The sequence below is a fragment of the Siniperca chuatsi genome, linkage group LG5 (assembly GCF_020085105.1).
Source record: "Siniperca chuatsi isolate FFG_IHB_CAS linkage group LG5, ASM2008510v1, whole genome shotgun sequence".
In the NCBI taxonomy this organism is placed as follows: Eukaryota; Metazoa; Chordata; class Actinopteri; order Centrarchiformes; family Sinipercidae; genus Siniperca; species Siniperca chuatsi.
Window position 1 is genome coordinate 21,166,349 of NC_058046.1, and position 20,581 is coordinate 21,186,929.

A 20,581-nucleotide genomic window follows, 5' to 3' on the forward strand; every position below is an offset into this window, starting at 1 on the left:
GATTACATTCAATTCCAGTTGACAAAAAAGAATTACTTGAGATGTTCAGAAGAAATTCTCTCTTATCTCTGAGACAAGCTGAACAACTTTGAACATGCACTTTTGTCTGTAGTTTGATAGACATTTATGGCAATATATAATATAATAGTTTAACTGCAATCCCCTTTACTTTGACTGTTTCTTATGCATATCAACAGTTGCTTTGCAGCTTGCCTTCTAGACAGTGTTGTAACGCAGGGTGCCTCTAGTCTTTGAGTCTAATTGCTGTCTGCTAGATATCTTAAGTGGCACTTGTATTAATCATACAACAGATAAGGATTCACTTCCTCTCCCAGACAGAATTTGTAATAACCACAACCAGACAGCTGCATTTTAAAATGAAAACCAATGGGATGTTTGCAAATATGGATATTGAATGCTCACTTTGCCCAAAGACATCATATAAAAGCAATAACAATTATCATACACACATAAATTCAAATTTCAAATCATTTTCTCTGAGGCTAGTTTCTTAATGCCAACTGATCACACAGTAGAGCACTGAAAGCAGTGGTTGATGAAAAAATTCCTTATTTATCTCATGACTAATACATAACCATTCATAGTTATTGGCATCAATGGCTAGATGCACCAGAAATGCTGTAAAATAAACAGTACTAGTAGTATTATTATGTGATTAAATTATGAATTTAAATAAAGTAAATAGCACCATTAATGTGGTTAACAGCTGTCTGTGTACTGTATATTCTTATAAACAATAATCGTCATGCATTCATTTACATATTACTAAAGAACTTAAACTACTTATTGTAAGATATGGACTTCATATTAACACCACTTCTGTTATGGGAATAACAGTAGGTTCACATACATGTATAAATAGCTTCTAATATTGGATTGAATAGGTAAATGCCCTTATTGTCTTACTCATTATGTTTAATAGATCATGGTGATTATGTCAAGATAACTTCTTGTTCATATTCTAAATGTGTAATTTTTTAAAAACAATGAACAGTGTAGAGACTAATAAAATGGTGAATGTACTTGGAAAGAATGGAGTTGATTGGAGTTGAGTCAATTAGGGGCTCATTAGCTATCAGAGAGGAACAAGAGTCTGCAGGACTCCAACCCTCGAGGATTGGAATTGACTCCCTCTGCTGTAGAAACGAGATTCAAGACTGTTTCTTTTAATTCATTGAAACTTCTTTTCATCCATAGTAATGTGGCTAAAGAGCTCAAAGACGATCCTTTTAACAGCAGTTTGGTTATGTTGGTGCATTCAGCTAATCAAAGTATTTTTTTTTTCTTTGTCTTATTTTGAAATGAATATCAAGAGTGAGCTCATAAGCCGGCTAGCTATCTCATGAAGCTTAAATGAATTTCTTCAAATTTAATTGTAAGCTGGTAATGTGTAGTCATAACTTAATCCAGTACCTTGTTCTAGTGTTCACTCCTTACTACTTCCAACTGGTAAATGTAAGGCTCTATTTAGTTAAATATACTGTTAGTGCTCAAGATTTATTCCTGAGCTTTAAGATGTACATCTACATACCATCTTTTGTGAACACACTAGACAACTATATGCCCTTTTCATGTTCAGCACAGCACAGGTGTAACAAATAACAAATGATGGTGTCCCAGTGAAGGTGCTTTCAGGCTGTATTTTGCCAGGCAATATTTACTTGCGTGGTGTGGTAAAAAGCAGGCAGGACAGGAAATAGCATGGGTAGGTTAATAAGCATAAACTGAGAGATCATGGCTAGCGGGCAAACAACAGCACTCCACAAAGTTGAAAATTATACAGCTTCTTTTCAAACACTTCACTGTCTTTAATTTCTGTCACTGTCCTTGCACTCACTACAGCCAAGCTGCACCCCTTCTTCTCTGCTGCTTGAGTTATTTCGCTAGGCAATTATAAAACAAGAATATAAACAAATAATATTTCCTAAATGAGAGGTCAATCCCACCCCCTCTATCTAACTGGCTGGACATTGGAGAACCTAACGATTCCGCAGATCAAAGTTCAATCAAACTGAAAGCTGCAGGAAGTGAAAGATGTGGGTCATTTTGCAACCGGAAGCGAATACGTCTCGCCCTGTTTTGCATAGAAATAAATGGGGAGCAAATTCAGGTCTTTCCGTACCTTAAGCCATTCCTCTGATTCAGCATGCACAATACCAGGGCCGCAACACTGGTAACACTGGAAGTTGTTTTTCACGTTATTAATTACACCTGTGCTTTTCCTGCTATGACTTGTCAAAATGTCTGTTGTAAAAAAGGTCAATAGACATGCAGATGCATTCCAATATGTCCTTGTTCAACACTTAACCCTTCTGGAAATCCTTTTCACATCAAGACTACATATTGCAGAAATAGAAAATGTAGATATCTACATTCAAAGTTATAACTGTAATCAAGTTTTCTGCCTCAGCAGCATCTAAGGCATATAAGGCTTTACTCTGAGATGAGTGATTATTCTGTACTGATAGTAGCAGTTGGTTGTTAAAAAATAACAAATGTCAGGTAATGTGAGTGAGTCAGTGTGGGTAATGATCAGTTTCTTTTCATTCAACAAACAGAGTTACGATTTGACTGGACATTCAGTCCTTTATTCCCTCAGGCACATTGTAAACACAACTGGCTGTGAAGTGTCTGCTCAGACTGAATGAAAGTAATTTGTAAGTCTGTATATTTTCAATTGCTAGAAGCAGCAATACCTGGCTGCAAATCCAAATTTCTCTCCCTTGATCTTAATGCATTTACCACCCTAAAGCACTGAATAAATGTAATTTTCATAGTCTGTGTATGTGATTTCCACAGAGTCTGAACAGAAAGCAGTGGCTTTTAATGGATGGAAAGAACCTCTTGCTTCCTCTTATCCCTGTTTTGGATGTCATTCTGCTTGGCAGTTAAGAGATGGAGCCATCTTTTAATGAGACCTGAATCTGATATTATCTCTATTAACTCAAGGATTATACTCACTCAAATCACAAAAGCGAGGTAAAAAGGTGACATCCATGGGTTGTAAAATCATATTAACACATTTCTGTGGTTAGAGGGGCACATTAAAATGGGTAATTTAGCTTCAAATGAAGTCTGTGTGCAGTAGAATCACTCGGTATGGGTCTTCATTTCTTTTCCAATACCTTTTAGCTATTAGCTTTAATGCCTGAAATGAGGTCTTCTGTTCGATTGCATTACACTGAAATGCATTCTGGTCTTTTTCTGATCTTTACTGCGCTGGACATCTGATGTGATATACTGTTACACATTCATACAGTACACAGACCACAATGGCTTCACATTGGTATGGCCATGGAGAACATTGATTTAGCTGTTGGGAACACAAACACACACACACACACACACACACACACACAAATGGATAGAGGTGTGGTTGAATAGTTAGGTATGTCACTAAGCATTGAGGCTCTTGTACTCAGATGGGAGGAGATTGATAGAGAGTGTGGCTGTGGGGTTGTTTATGTCTAAACAACAGTGATGAAAGCTGAACAGAGTTGGTTGTTGGATTTCTGGATCCATCTGCATCTGCAGATACTCCATGAGACTGGTGAATAGTAAGTTTTTGGCTCTTGATATTTTGCTTTGGTTTAAGTTTTTCATTTTTTAACTGCACAAAAGTTCTGGCAAGGTCTTTCAACCAATATTAAGTGCTGAAATCCCGTAGTAAGCATCACCCACTTATTTTCATTTTGAAAACCTTGTCTAAAAGGTTGTTTTAGGTGATAAAATGTATTCAGAACCAGGTCAAAGCACTATTCATAATGAATAATTAGTTATTTTGCGGGGTTATCAGACTGGTGAGATTTGCTGCATCAGGACAATTCAATGTTTCTCAGTGCAATTCAGTGTTTTAGCGCAGAATTATCTGCAAATATTATTTGACCTTGGTCTTGCCATGTCCTTTGGGTCCAGAATAATTGGAACGAAATCTGCTGATGGTGAAAGCATGGTACCAGGAAAGCCCATGTTGGCAGTTGAGAGTTCTTCACCTCACCTGTGTGTGTGTGTGTGTGTGTGTGTGTGTGTGTGTGTGTGTGTGTGTGTGTGTGTGTGTGTGTGTGTGTCAACCAAAGAAAAAGAGTATTGTCGATAGACATGTGTAGTAATTCCTACCAGTAGTCTGGTACAACTGTGTCATATTTTATCCTTTTTTTTAACCAATTTAGTTCCCTGATACAATTATTTATATATAGCTATAATAATTATACCATCCTTTATGCAAGGCTATGTAGTGTTTTAATCAGTTTATTCTTGTAGCTACAACTTTTTGTCTGCAGTGGATTTCCTTTTGATGACCATCAGATGGCAGCATTGACTTTTGAAATGCAACTGAACCAAAATCATTATAACCTCATAATAATGCCAAGAACATAGGAGCGTTTACTGAAAGATTACAAGTGAAGATTTTATTGTCTTCTACATGCTAAAGTATATGCTACCCTAACAGTAAAGTGAAGTAGTATTAGTATAGTTTGATTTATAGCCTTAAAGGAAAAAGTCAAGCAATACTCATGGTGCTCCAGCATTACATATATATATATATATTATATTTTCTTATTCTTATCTTTTGAGTAAGGATATCAACGCTGTTAGCTATGTCGTATTGGCAAAGAACACCTTGTTCTCTGTAAGGTAGATGGAAAAGACAGTACATTTTGTTAGATACTTTTTTAGAGCCTGAAAAATCAAGTTAAAGTCATGAGACAAATGCTTTTGAAAGTTTGGGCTGTGAATACAATTTCAGAAATCACATGACTAAGTAATGGGCTGCCTCTCTTTGTTGTGGAGAGAGAAGAGAAAATACTGTATATTTGCAAAGTTTTTCTTGTTCAGCAGGTATTTTTTGCTTGTGAAGTATGGGGAATGATGACAGATGTTACACAAAACTACAGCCTCATTTGGCACATTCATTGCTTTCTCAAACTGAAACCTAATGATCCCTACATAACAGGAGTAGCAATATGTTTTCATGAGCTTGGGTGCAATGATGAGAAACTAAATATCTCATTAAGTGCAGGGAAACTGAAAAAAATCCCACTCCCTAATAACATCCTAATATCATACCTAATAACTAAAATAACATGCTCAACTTTAGTGTCTTTTTGGTTGGGGGATCTCTTTCTGAATGTTATGAGCCACCTGGATTACTTTGATGAAAATCATTTAAAGTACCCCTCCACTCAAAAATGTTTTTCTCCTAAAATGTCAGACCTTGACTTTGCTGACTTGTATCTGTGCAAAGTTTGTCACTAGAGAGGTGTTTTCATATTCTTCTACTGATGGGGGAGTTGTTTGTACACTTCACCAAAATCTGAAAATCAAACGGACTCCGTGCAAGCTAGATTTGGGACGTCACAAATTCGAAAGCCAATCGCAATGCCAACGACAAAGACACCTTAAACTTCTAGCACAGAGCGGACTTGTCAGTACAGAGAGCAAGAGTTTGCACTAAGTTAGCGTAGTGAAAGTTTTGAGCGCAAACTTGGTAGAGTGTAAACCGGACCCTGGCGCTTCCTGCCACTATCTACTAACGTTATGTAATAACAATGTGAACACACTGTAACATTGTAGCAGATATTATTGTATGTTTCACAACCACTAATACTCTTATCAGCCACTGCCAGTTACAAGCTAACAAACAAAAACAAATAAAATATGCTAATTAGACTTACCATTCTGACAAGTTGCCGATTTTGTTGCACAATAGACTCCTCATCTGGGTCTGACTGAGGCTCAAACATGGCTGAATCTCTCCGATGTTTCCTCTAACTCTAGCCATCTTGACGCTCACTGCTCTCTCAATATCATAACCCTATTTTTATTAGTATTTTTTGTTTTTCTTCTCAGGGTTTGTTGAACTTTATATTTATATTAAAACTGACTTGTTTAGACCAACATTTTAATTCCCAAAGTATGTTTTCTCTATTGGGAATACAGAACAACCTACCTCAATCATATTATTATGAATATAATAATTACTCATACATCTGACAAAATAATAATATATTAAAAAAAACTTTTTTGGGGGGGGTTGCTTTTTCTCTTCAGGATGTTTTAAACAACCTGGGTTCCTCAGAGCTGGATGAAGACGATCTTATGTTAGACCTGGACCTCTCTGACGATCAGCGGCATCGACACGGTAACTTTTTCTCAACATGACATCTGAGTCTCTACACAGAAATCTTTATGGCAAGTGCGCAGGTGAAGCATACGGCAGACTGTGAGAAGATACAGATGATACACCAGCTCACTTCTTCCACACTTCACTGTATCAAGCAAGCTGATTTTCTGCATCTGTCTAAATACTTATGCATTGGTACTTCCTTTATAATTACTTCAGTACTGTAGGTAAAGGTTTAAAGTCAAATACAGAATGCAATACTATCAGCGTCTTGAGTCAAATACATGTAACTTTTCAATTTTATTTTTAGGTCAATTTCCCCAAAATCACTGGGTCGCTGTTCCTCTGGAAAGAAGCTAAGACTTCTTAGAAACAAAGCATTCAAATCAAGAGAGATTCTGACACATACAAACTCTTGCCTTTTATCTATCCCTCCTTCTATTCAAGTGAATGTTGCTCATGTTTTCTCATTGCCACAGATTATTTTTTCCTTCTTTCTTGCTTTTCCTCTCTTCACTCCCTCTTTGCTGTCTTTCTCTCTCCCACTCTGTCCCTCTCTCACTCTGTCTCTCTTTTCCCCCTCATTAAGCCACCTCTATTCTGTCATCTTAAAACATGAAACCAGTACCCTCCCTGGTTCTTTTAACATGTGCCATGGCTTTGATGTAGCTGCCTCATTTACAGCGATTTATCTCCTTTGTTTTTTGGCATTTCAGTCACACACCTCCTGACATGCCTCATGGTTGAAAAGTGACTGTCAGAGGAGAAGTATTGTCGTGCTCTGCCACAGTGCAGCATGGAGTACCAAACACAGTAACCCCAACCTCCTTTCATATAACAGAAAGTTTGAATGAATGTGGTGGGCGGCTGTAACCACACCACACTTGAATATGTTAAGAGGGACTTGTAAAATCTGCATTCATGTGTTGATTCTTAACATGTTAATGCTTTAATAAAGAATTTACTATTTTACTGTTGTGAGTAGACGTAGTGAAGTGAACTGATTGATTGCATTTGCAAGCACTATTCTTATTTTATTATTCCTTGCTGGAACATTATGGTAATTAGGCAAAAATGCAAGCTCTTCCAAATACTGTCAGTATTGATTATGTTTCTGGTGATCTCAGATTGGAAATGTTTGCTTCATATTAATTAACATCAAACTGCCAAGGCACAAAATGTACACGTCAACTTGGACAGTTGGCAGTTGAGTATGACACATGACTAAAATGACTCAACTGGGTAAACATGAGCTTCAAATGTGATCACCTTCCATTTCTGTGCTTCACTTTACTTAGATACAGGGACTACATGTTTGACAGGGTACATTTACTCTCAGCTTGACTCTCCGTGTGAACATGTCTAGCTTCGACTCTTATCTAACAGTTCTCAGAGTCAAATTATATATAAATATGAGGTTAGATTCATCTGTCTCTAGGCAACATTTAAGTCCCAGATGGACTCACAGAATATTACAGTTGCAGTCAAATAAAGACTACAACAGGAGCTTCAGCCGTAATAAACTGAATTTCCTGTGCTTATGGGGGTTGGAGAGTTTTGGGAGGGAGGGTGTGTTTGAACTGAGAACTCACACACCCACACACACACACACACAAACACACACACACACACAGACACAGACAGATTTAAAACATCTCTAAAGGCACTGGTTAATGCAGAGCTAAAGGAAGCACCATCATTAATACACACACTAACACACAAGCGTGCGTTGCTTAGTCATTAGACCTAATGGTTTGCAGACTGTAGCATGAAATGAAAGGTTTGATGAATTGTTCTCATAAAGTCAAGGGACTAAGACTTTGCTCTGGCAGTGGAAGAGTATGGTTCTTCCACACACTCAGAATTTAAATACACACACACACACACACCTGCACACACATGTTCAGGCTGTGAACACAAAGCAGGCAGATACATGCACACATACATATAAAGATGTATACACACATGCAGACACACAAACAAACACACACAACTGGACAATCCCACACAATCTCATTGCCACTCTTTTTTTTTACCTCTCTTAGGTGGCTTGTTGAAGCCTTTATTAAAAAGCAAGCAGTTTCACAGCAATTTATGGCTAACAGTGTTCAGCTTCAGGGCTCTGTGTTCCTACTCCAACTGTGACTCATGCACTGTGGAATCAGACAGGGACAGAAAGAGAGCTGCAGGACCTTTACAAAGACATAAAGAAATGTCAAATCTGGGCTTCACCACCAACTTTTATTCCACACTGGTCTGTCAAATGTGCCATTAAAAGTAGACATGTCTTCTTTTTTTTTTTTAAATAACTGATACTATCATCATTACTCAAACCTATCACTACTGAATTTTTTATAAGCTACTCTGTGACATGACTGGTGTTTTATAGCTCTAATTTAATTTGGGAGGAGTTGTTAAGTAGAGAGTTATTATTTTTGATTAATAAAATATGTTGTGGTCAGGTAAGGTACTTAGGCACATTTTAGGTGTCAACTGAGATTAGAAAATCTACTTGATATAATGACTCTGTGTGTGTTTGGGTGTGTGCACAGTGTCCAGAGAAGACTCCAGCCAGTCCCTGGCCTCCTGTCTCAACCTGCTCCCTTCCCCCATGGATCCATCAGGAGATCGCATCCCGGGGAAAGACAGCAATCAGAGGTATGTATATTTGTATTAATATACTGTATGTGCTCTCACATTTTTTACAAGGAAGAAAAGAAAGCTATTGGGAGACTGTGCAAAAAATTCAAAAGTGATGTCAGTGTATTTACAGTGGTGTGAAAAAGTGTTTGCCCCCTTCCTGATTTTTTATTTTTTTGCATGTTTGTCACACTTAAATGTTTCAGATCACCAAACAAAACACAAAATGCAGTTTTTAAATGAAGGTTGTTATTATTAGGACCTACATGGCCCTGTGTGGAAAAAGTGATTGCCCCCTAAACCTAATAACTGGTTGGGCCACCCTTAGCAGCAACAAATGCAATCAAGCGTTTGCGATAACTTGCAATGAGTCTTTTATAGCGCTGTGGAGGAAATTTGGCCCACTCCTCTTTGCAGAATTGTTGTAATTCAGCCACGACTTGCTGTGATAAATGGAACCATGAATTTTGCTGTCTACCAAAAACTCATGAAGGAGAATGTCCGGCCATCTGTTCGTGACCTCAAGCTGAAGCGAACTTGGGTTCTGCAACAAAACTGAATTTTGTGTTTACTTGTGTTAAGACAAATAGTCTGTATGTGTTTGTATTTGTGTATGTATGGGTTAGAACCACAATCACGGACAGAAAAGATAGTACTCAGTACTAGGCATAAAACAGGATTCAGTTACATACAATTGGAGCATATGAATGGCTCAAGGATCTGTTTTGATGCACTTACCCACTTGGCTACAGGGGCATTTATTGTCTGTACAGTCTATGTTAATGACATTATTGCTTTTTTTTACACTACACTCCATTGCCACTTGAGAGACAAAAAGAGAGAGAGAGAGAGAGAGAGAGAGAGTGTTATTGTCTATTCTAGGAATTGCTGACTTGAATGTTCCCTGTAAATGCAAAACATGTTTTATGTCTTTTCCTCCCTTGGAGATGAGATGTGACTCTAGCATAGAAAGACGGAGGGTAAATAAATAAATAAATTCTTTTTGAATGAATATGCAAGCTGTCTTTCTGTTCTCCTCTGTCTCCCAGTAGCCAACAGCTGAAAGAGCACACTTAGAGTTTCTGTTTGTACATGTGAGCACCACTGCCTAAGGATGGTTCCATATCTGATTTGATTTGGCCACTTGTTTTTTCTCTACACTCAGGAATCAGGCTAGGTCTTGGATAAATGCAAGCACACCTACACATCTTCACAAAGATGCATACACACGCAGACACACACACACACACACACACACACACACACACACACACACAAACACAGCATCTCTGTGGATAGGGCTTATTTGGTTTTATGAAGTCAGTGGGTAATAAAGGGGTTGTATCACTAGTGGTACCGTCTAGTGGTGTGTCTGACAAGGAAGCAGATGATCATTACTTTACCTTTCAGTGCTCCTCTCTCCCTGGTTGAATTTATTTTATGTCTGCTCGCACTCATAGAGTAAATGTATGTGTCTATCAAAGTATTCTCCTTAATAAACTGGCTATGATCCTAGTTGTTTGCAGAGACAGTGCAGGCCAACTTGTGTGAGTGGTTCTGAAGTAGAGGTTGAAAGATTTATTCTACAACATTGAGACATTGGACTTAACCTTGGCTCCTTTTTTTTTTCCTGAGAAGGGTTTTTATCACGCTTCTCACACTCTTTGAACATTGAATAGAGAGACATTTTCTGTGTCTAGACAGTGTCAGTGAGACATGCAAGTTGGGAGTCAACCTTTTCAACCCATCCAAGGTTTTTGTCAGACAGTTCATTGGTTGTTTTATTTATACTGAAGCCCCACTTCTCCACTGGTCTTTGAAAGGACTGGAGGACCATTCCACACATACACAAACTCAAATATTTGCATTATTCCTCTCTGTATACAAGGTCAAGGCTCAAATCTCATTTGTTTGAAACCCGTATTCTTCCGTGTGATTGAGTTTGCCTGGACTCCAGCATCGCGGTTCAGGCTAGAAATTCCATAATATGAGGAGATGGCTCCATCCCTTTCAATCCAATCAGAGATTGCAGAGCAAGGAGATGAATGAATGAATGGATGAGGGAATAGGGTCTGAGCTGTGTAGCTTCAAATGCCTTAACCTTATTTTGTAGCGTCACTCTGAGATAAATCTGACCATGAATTTTTAGACATAATTAAGAGTCTACAGCCATGTTAGCGGCTCTTTGAGGCTGTACTTGGACACAAGGGTGCTTTTAGCTAAATGCTAACATCAGCATGCTACATGCTCACAATGACAATGCTAACATGCTGATATGTAGCAGGTATTATGTTTATGGTATGATATTTACCATGTTCCCGTCTTAGTTTAGCGTCTTTATATGCTAACATTTGCTAATTAGCATTAAATGCAAAGTACAGCTGAGTCTGTTGGAAATGTTATTAGTTTTGTAGGTATTTGTTCATAAACCACAGTGTTAGACAAATTTAAAAACTTTGACCTGATGATGGCGTTAGATCAAATGTCAGTGTGTCACCAAAGTTGTTACTCTTCATCCTGAGGGGGACATGAATGTGTGTACCAAATTACAAGGCAATCCATCCAATAGTTGATGAGATACAGAATTTAAGTCTGGCCCAAAGTGGTGGAGCAGCTGACTGACAGATTGGCATTTTTATCCCTACAGCCATGCTGCTAGCGTGGCTAAAAAGATATTCAGTAAATTCACATTTGAATCATGGTATGCCTGAGTAATGACATAATTAGTTTATCTTTTATATGCCACCTTTATAACAACCCAACAGTCTCACTAAAGTCTTGAACCTTTTACTCCAGAATGACTCAAGCCTGCAAAACTATAGACACATCACACAATTTGTCAGTGTGTGTGCTACTGACAGTGAGACAGTGATATGATATAGTGGGCTTAGGAAGAAGTGTGTGTTCAGTTAACTTCTCCACAGCAAGGGAGCAGTCTTTGTAGCAGAAGTGCAGAGCAGCAGAGTAACGTCAGTAAACAACAAAAAAAAAAGACTGGATGTAAAGTGTGGCAAAAAAACAACACTAAACAAAACTAAAAAATAAGAAGACAAATCACACCAGTGAGGCACTAGACTTAGACTCGTCTTTCTTTTGTTTCAAAGTGATTTTAAACATTATGGTATGGAATTGGGAATCCATGCCAGTGTTCAACATGTTTTGATCTGTTTCAACTCTGGAAACACTGGGGCAGGTTACATAATGGAGCCAGGTCTAAATTCCTCACCCTGATCAACATGTAGATGCTGGCAGGGGTTAATTTCCCACTGTGGTAGTTCAACATCTTCACTGATTTCTTCTTACTGAACATTTTCAGACAGATTTTGCTGGAAAATGTGTTAAGTCTGTGAGTGAAGAAGCTGAGATTGGAGAGGGGAAAGAGAGCAAAATGTGTTTGCCCAGGGCTTGCTCTTTCTCTCTCTCTCGCTGTCTTTCTTTCTCTCTCAGTCGCCCTCGCTCTTTGTCTCAGGTTCCACATTCCCTCAAGGGGACATTGATTTGCTGGAGGCAAAGCAAGCTCCCTTCTGTTCACACAAGAAAACACAAACGCACACGCACACACACACCTGTCAGTCAGTCAGCCTGTCCAGAGAGAGTATCAGCTGCAGGATACTGCTGGCTGTCTGACAGGCTGCACAGAACATCTGCTAAGCACATGCACACACACACACACACACACACACACACAGACTCACACTCACACGCATACTTCCTCTTTGATGTATGGCATTTGGATGATTTTGATAGCAGGCATTTAATTCTCTGTGTTTATTACTTTGTAAACATTAATACCACAACAGCAAAACTATAGCAGTAAACGCCATGTGCTAAATACTAGTTTCCCTTTTTTGTGGGTGCATAGGTGTAGAGAGGGAGAGAGACAGACAGCAAGGGGGAGATGGAAGGAGCATTTGGGGAAAAGAAAAACTGGAAACATGAGAGTCTTTTAGACTATATTCACTTGTATATTCACTTGAATATAGGACAAAGAAATAGAAGTCACATTGTCCCCCATCGCCTCGTACATGCTGCACTGTATCTGGTGAACAGGGATCCGTCAACAGAGACACAGTATACTCTACAATAGTAATTAATTTTCTGTCTGTCGACTAATTGGTTAATTGACTGATTTTTGCAGCTCTAGATGTTTCCACTACAATGGCTTTGCAGTAGCTTTATAGTAAAAGAGAGTTTTTAAGAATTTTTAGAGTAAATCAGATTTGTGTCAGATTTATTTTAGCTGAGAGTAGTGTAGTGTTGCTCTCTAATGAACTTTTGACACAGCAGCTTCGTTTGCTGTTCCTTCATGCTTGCATTTCATATTTAAATGCTGAAAATACCAAATTGCAGTCCTACAGGACTACATATTGACAGAATGTAGATGGGCCAAAAATACTTTTTTGGCATCAGCTAAATGATGAATATTTAGTTTCATGTGCTTTGTTACATAATGCCCTCTTCGGTGTGTTGTGCACTTTTGCCAGCTGCAATACTTACTCTAGATAATATTCCCTGCATGACAATGAGTGTGCCTCAATGCCTTTTGGTTGTGGAGGAGGGGGGCGGAGCCTGGTGAATATTGAATATTTGTTTGTGTGACGTATCTTAAGGCCTGTTTTGTGTTAAGACATCGACTTCTCCCTCATCTCTGCTATAGAAAAAGACACAGAGGAAATTAAATTTTAACAATTGGGATATAGCTGGCCTGTTGCTATGGTAACGGCAATCTGTCTGTTGAGTGTTCCCCTTCCATTTTTCTTATCTTTTCCCTTTTCTCTTTTCATTGCTGTTGATTACTATGCAGAAGACAGGTAGTCCAAGGAGAGGAGACGCAAACACTCAGGTGTCCTTGTCTGTCAGTATGCAGTAGACATTCATGAAAGTCTCAGTTCCCATATCTCCACTTCTGATTTGAGGATTAATGTACAGCTAAAACATTCACATGCTCTTGCATTGGCATAATTAGACTTATTAAAAAAATGTCAACAATTCTGCTCAATGACAACTTAATTAAAGACTTCAGAGTTAATATTTTGTTTCTCCTGTTTATATTCCCAAAATGCAGGTTTGTGTCTTGTCTACGTCAAGCTGTTGAGACTTATTTAACAGCCTGCCAAGTCATACTAAGTATACTACAAAAAAACCATGAACATCCTACCACATGCCTCAAGCTATATAGGGTCACTTCCGCAATTGTTGTACATTGAGTGCCCCTCATTTGTAGTTGGGGGGATTTACAAGAAGAGCAATTGAAACAGAATAATCTGGGGGGAGAGAGTGGAGTGTCATCATACTTGTCGTCCTTGAGGCAGTTGGGTCGTTACACAGCGCTGAGCAGCAAAGAAAAGTGTTGAGAAGGCGTCTTGTGATTCGAAAAGACACCCTCCTCTCACATTCGGGTAGATATGGTACGTAGTGATGTACTCAGAGTTGACCCTGTTGTCTCCCACAGAGACATGTAATCCGTGATTGTATAGAATTTGCTCACATACACACATAAACAGAGGAACAAATGTGTTTAATGTTAATATGATTCAGAAAGTATATCAGCCAAGTTGTCTAATCCCACCTGACTTAATATAGTCAGCAAACATAACACACACGTCTCCTCCAAAAGTAAATCATATACTTACAAACATTCACTCGCATGCACACATGCACATTTATAAAAATAGACAAGCATAAAGAATCCAGCTGAGCCTTGGAGTGGCGCTGGGGACAGATAAAATGCACTGCAGCATGATTTTCCGACACACACAGTGGCAGTTGGAGGGAACAGTTTCCCCTCCCTCTCTGTTCAGTTTGCTGGTATGTAATGATGCCGCATTTGTTAATCCAACAAGCAGTGACAAAACTCAGTGTTTTATCTTGTATTAATCTGGTTTTTGGACTGTTTTACAATTATTACAATTATTTTTCTATGTTCCAGAGACATTCTCTTTAAGGAGATAGTTTTGTTTTTCTCACAGTCCGTGCCCACAGATTGCTTGTACTAGCTAAGCATCAGGCTCTTCAGAAGCCTCTGAGGAAAAGCTTGTAGTTTTAGGCTAGACATGTTAAAAATCCTGTAGTGTGCGTCTGTTGTCATGCATATTTCTTTAGTCCATTGCTGTTGTTCAGCTTCTAATTTTCATCACTCCATTGGGTTTATTAAATGTTCAACACAGGGAGACTAATTAGTGTTGGCTTTTGGTTTTTTCATTCTTGCTTTGAGTGGGAACTTGTGGTCGTGATTTGTAACGCAGAGAAAAAAACATCACATTGGCAATTAATAAGTCATTCCTTTGCTTTCCATTACTTTTTTTGTCAAGTGGTCTGTTCCAGAAATGAAAGGAATTATTTAAGCGGTATTCACTGTTACTCTTTTAACAGATTGTAAGACATGAACTCACGTCATGTCTTACAGTCTGTTGTGTTTTCCTGAACTTTAATGTAATTTTTTAGCTTATGGAGGATATTTGAATAACAAAGACAGGGGTGCTCTTTTGTTTTTGGCTCTTCATGCATTGTCTGCCTCTCGTCTCTTTATCTTGTCTCTTTTTGTTGTGGACTACAGCACACTGTATGTTGATCTTGAACATATTTTTGATACAACATTTCTTGGCAAACAACAGCTGGATGCAGTGACTGTACGCAGCATCCTGAAGTCTTGTCTTCACAGTGATGTTGCCAAGTTTACTGACCATATCTGGCAACCCATGCTATAGCTGGAGATGATGCTACACAGAAGTGCTTGGCGGAGGGATAAACTTGTGTTTATCAAGAAACAGTTGTAACTCCACCTAAAACGTGTTGTTTTTACATTTGTGTGTGTATGTGTGTGTGTGGATTAAACAAAAGAGATACATTGAGTTAATTAGTGATCTTGTGGTAGTGGTAGGCATATTTTTGAAATTTGACAGAGCCAGGCTAGCTGTTTTCCCAGCACTGGTAAACATTGCTTCATTACAGACAGATCTTATACTTACACATCCTCTTGTTAACTTGTGCAAGGGTACAGTACACTACATGTAGAGTACGCAATCAAAGCGAGATTCCGCTTGCTGTCATTGTAGCCTTCTCTGCATAATACTTAATTAGGCAACTCATGGTATCTTATTTTGAATAAACAATTCATTTTTTAAATTTGCATCCTCATATCCTGCTCACCAATCTCCCTCTATACATAAATATACAGCATATTTCAGTATTGCCATGGAAACAGCTTTTAAAGAAATGAAGATGAGGAGCATACATGCCTTTAATATCCTGGATTATAGAAGCTTATTCTTGGTACCTTGGCACATTTCCATTTCATTTAATCAGAACCAGAGCTTATGTAGGTGATTATTACAGGAAATTATGTTTGCGTGCACCAACTCAAAAAACATGAAGACTAAGAGATCCAGGATAAATAAGGGGATGTTGGTTAACATTTATCTAGAATTGCTGTCAACGAGAATATCAAATGTGAACATTTGACATGGATCTGACCTGAGAGCAGAGTTTGTTACAATGAAGGCACGCATACATAATCACTGTCATGTAAATCATTTGTACCTTGCTATGACTTAGTATGGAAACTTTTGTTCGTCTGTGTTATTATTTTGTCATGGTGGTGACAGCGATGCCACTACTAAATAACAACAAATCAGAATTATGACTCATCTCAAACAATATGTTTGGTTCCCTGAAAGGAAGCTGAGGTTCCTTGAATAAACACAATCACAACACATTATAAGGCAATTCTGGTCCTTTATTGTCATGGCGTTAGAATAACTAGCGTAAAATTATCATATCCTTAAGTAATGAATAGAATAGATAAACATTAATGTGCACTCCAAACAATAATTCCCTTTGGGTGGGGAATTTGCATTTTTTAACATGGATTTGTTTATTTGCGTTTACAAAGAAATTCAGCCTCAGTCAACCAGTGGTTGCTTTTGTGATTTGTTGTCACCTTTGGCATTCATGCTTTTTTAGTCAGTTCTCCTCATTGAGAATTGCAAACAGGCAGAGTCACATTTAAATAAGTGGAACAAACACTTGTATCATTAAAAAACAATAAAATAAATCCTATAGTGCTTGCATAACAATATAAACTCATAGGGTAACATGTTTCAGATTTCCTGGGGCAGTCACTCTTGGTAGTGGACTTTGTGAACGCATAGCATGGTTTTTGTGCTGAAAAGTGAGAATGTTCTACTTTAGTGGAATATTGCTTTAAGGCTTTAATACAGGATAGCATTTCGGGCAGTGTGGTTTGGCAATGTTCTCTGAAATAGGAAAATGTAATGTGACACAGGGGACCAATATTAAATAGATCTCTCCAAGCAACAAGAAGTTTTGATAGTAATTAGTGTGTTCTGATAACTCCCTAAGGTTGCTCCCCCACAAAATGCTAGTGTGGTGGTTCTCAGTCTTTTTGTATGGGATTAACTTTATGATACTCACAGAGGCCAAGGCAGTGGACGAGTGGACAGTCTCAGAAGGTAATGCATACTAAGTCAGAGAAACAGCACACATTTCTTACAAAACAAGTGCAGATTCAGAGTGCACAGGAAAGCAGAAAGGACAATTAGGTTAATCAGAAAGTTACCCCTGCCATATTACATTTGTTTTTATATTCTCTCCCTTTCTGTGTGAAGACTTGAATTCATCTGTAGATTCACTGCCTTTAGCTTGGCTTGTGCTCACTCTTTAGTCACAGATGCACTTTATGTTGGAGATGAGTTTAATGGCAGCATTAAACATCCGTAGCCTCAGGTGCTGAATGCAGATGAGCACACTGTGTCTGTCGGATGGAAAGAGGAGTGACAAATGGCACAGATCATTCTCCAATTGCTGTGGTATACTGTTAAACTTTACTTGTGCATGCATACAAGTGCACACGTGACACACAGATGTCAACATTACACATGTGTACACAGCCATACACACACATATTGGATTGTGCCCATAAATATATTCTTTGTTGTCAGTAAAAAATTAATGAGAGAAAAGTTGGCGTAGGGGAATGACTGCCTTTCTTGCCTCGTCTCAGTATTAAAGTCTCCTTTACTGTTATTATTCATGAGACAATGCAGTCTTTATATTGCTGATTGACAAGGGTGCAGCCAACCCCTCTTCACTGCTCCTAAAGATAATGCACTTCAATCACACATAATTTATTTGACTAGCAGTCATTATTCGTCACTTCATACACTAACTGAACATTATGTAAACCCAGACATCTACGTGTGCATATATGAATGTATGTCTCTTCGTTGTTGGCTCTGTGTGTGTGTATGTGTGTGTGTGTGTTGTTTATTGCTCGTGTGGATGTGCATACTCGTGTGTGCAGGTATGTGTCAGTGCTGGGAGCCAACAGCCCAGTAATAAAACACTGTGTGAGTGGTAAAATAATGAAAGTCATAAAAAGGCAGATAATTGACTTTTTCAGGTTGGTGAAATGGATCACTTCTAACACTGCCGTTGAGAAATGGCTTCTGAGAGGAGAGGGGTGAGTCAGAAGGATGGAGAGGAAAGTGTAAGAGACAGAAAGACAATAGAGGAAAAACTACATATTGAAAGGAGAGGAGAAAACAGGAAAAGAGGAGGTGAGCAAGAGCAAAGGAAAATGTGATGAAAATAAATGAAGAGAGGAGAATAGAAGATAAAATGTATTGTAGAAAGAGCAAAAGAGAAATAAGAGTACAATGGAAAAGAAGGGGTAATTTTTCACACTTCTCCCCTGTTTACTTTTTCTTTCTTTGTGTAATTACTCTGAAAAGACTGTAGAGAGAGAACTCTCTGTGAAAATATTTAATTGCACTTTAATCCATGTATTCAGTTGTAATTAGCTTCGCACTGACTTGGTCACGCAGTACCAGTTTCAACACCTAGCTGGTGTGATATTACGTCTGTATATATTCAAATTAGGACTGTGTCCATTTGTATAATCTTACAATTGACTCCTATCACAGAGTCCTATTATCTGCACTCGCATATCTATAACCTGTTCAAAGGTGCTATGTGTGTGTGAGAGAGTGCAAGTTGTAAAAAAAGAGAAATAGGGTGAGCGTGTCTGGCTATCCTCTCATGACAGTGAAAAGACAGATGACCCTGAGTAGAGGAACGGCCTCCCTGCCTGTACAACATCTATCATCACTGAACAGACTTGTCTTCAACTTCCTGGTGTGTGTGCGTGTGTGCATGTGTGTAATCTGGCACGTTTGTGTGGGGTAATTACCTGCAGATGAGACTTGTGCTTAGCTGGAAAATTACTTTGTCTACTTTGTAACAGCAGTCAAAAATATCTACTCTGACATGGACATGCACACACACGCACCCATTCACACACACGCACACACACACACACACTTGCATATACCACACACACAACACTGGCAGCTTGGCAGTCTTTGCCAATGCTGTTGTTATTGAAACAAACACTCCATTCTTTGCATTTGCAAAATATGTTGCAGATATACTGGCGATGTTTACATTGTTTTATTCCTACAGTATCTTCTTGTGATAACAAAAGCTAGATTAAGGTAAGATTTTTAGGCCCTAAAACCGCCTTGCTAAGTTTAGAGTGACATTGTGGTCATGTTTAGATATTGGAAATGTAAAAACTGACTTCCAGTACAGAATGAGACGGGATGTGAACCGTGGTGTCTGTTGTCAAAATCAAGGATTTTGCATGTCCATCTTCATAAATTTCCCTCACTTACCGTAAAATTTCAATTAAAGGCAGAGTCTCACTCTGTCTCAGTCTCTTTCACTGGCCGTGTGTGGCTACATATTTTGACTAATAAACGCGGTCTCAATTAGATGCTGGGTCTGGTTTTTATAGAAGTTCTTTAGATGTATAAAACCTCTTCAAGCCCACCAGGTTGCCAAATTGAACAAGTTCTAAGCTGCTTAGATCACGCATACAAATGTTTAAACTTTTGTCAGTATGGACACACATCATTAGATTGGTTAGATTCAATTGTTCAGTTCTGTTTACAGAAACCATGAGCACCAAAGTATAATTCATTCAGATTTACCGGCATGGTAAACGCGAGATGAAAAAAAATTGGTGACTCCCTACCTTTGAAGTTGCCATAGAGTCAGAATATCTGTCCATTTCTCGATTATTTACAAGGCCTGTCCCATATAGACGCCTGTCCCAAATGTAGGCAGGTTGAGTTTAGTGATTGAAGCAAATAAAAGCCCAGGCTATTAATTGAAGTTTTACATTATATGCCGTTAACTACATGAGCTAATTCCTACATTGACACTAAATATTGCCAGGACATACTATAAAATGCTATTGCAAATTAGTTGCAGATGAATGTTGTTCATAGTAGACAAGACTGGCTAATTTCTTGAAATAGAAGAAAAATAAAATCATCACAAAATGACTGTAAAGGTGAGATTTAGTGGTATTGCTTTTTTTTTTTTTTTTACCTTCAGTAAAACACATTTACAGCCCTCAGTTTAACCAGAACTATTCCATTCGCCTCCTGAAATAGTAAATGCCTTGCATAAGGGCTCCTCTATGATTATTGTTTCAGGGGATGCGGGTGTTGTTTGAACCCTTCTCCCACTCATTTTCCTGTTGCTCTGTGGATTTGATGTGCACCACAGAGGTAAAACCCTGGTGAAAGCTAGAGAAAGGGCAAGAGTGTCAGTCTTAGTGAAACACACAGACATAGAAAAACAAAAACAACTTTCTTGTGGCACTGCACTGCGCCACTTGACACAAGCTGTCAGAGAGAAGAGAGCATGATTGATCATTTGTCATTTATTTACGCTCAATTCATCCCGCCTAGATAGCAGGGTGGAGCA

The 20,581-nt window shown here is 38.5% G+C and overlaps 1 protein-coding gene across 6 annotated transcripts in view; it reads left to right on the forward strand.

The window, feature by feature from the left end:
• ccser1 (coiled-coil serine-rich protein 1) overlaps positions 1–20,581 on the forward strand; it is a 120,140-nt gene that overhangs the window by 14,570 nt on the left and 84,989 nt on the right. For all 6 annotated transcript variants that reach the window (XM_044196399.1, XM_044196398.1, XM_044196401.1 and 3 more), the window contains exons 5-6: positions 6,073–6,163; positions 8,698–8,803. In XM_044196399.1, coding sequence (XP_044052334.1) covers positions 6,073–6,163; positions 8,698–8,803 — 197 coding nt within the window. The remainder of the gene's footprint in view (positions 1–6,072; positions 6,164–8,697; positions 8,804–20,581) is intronic.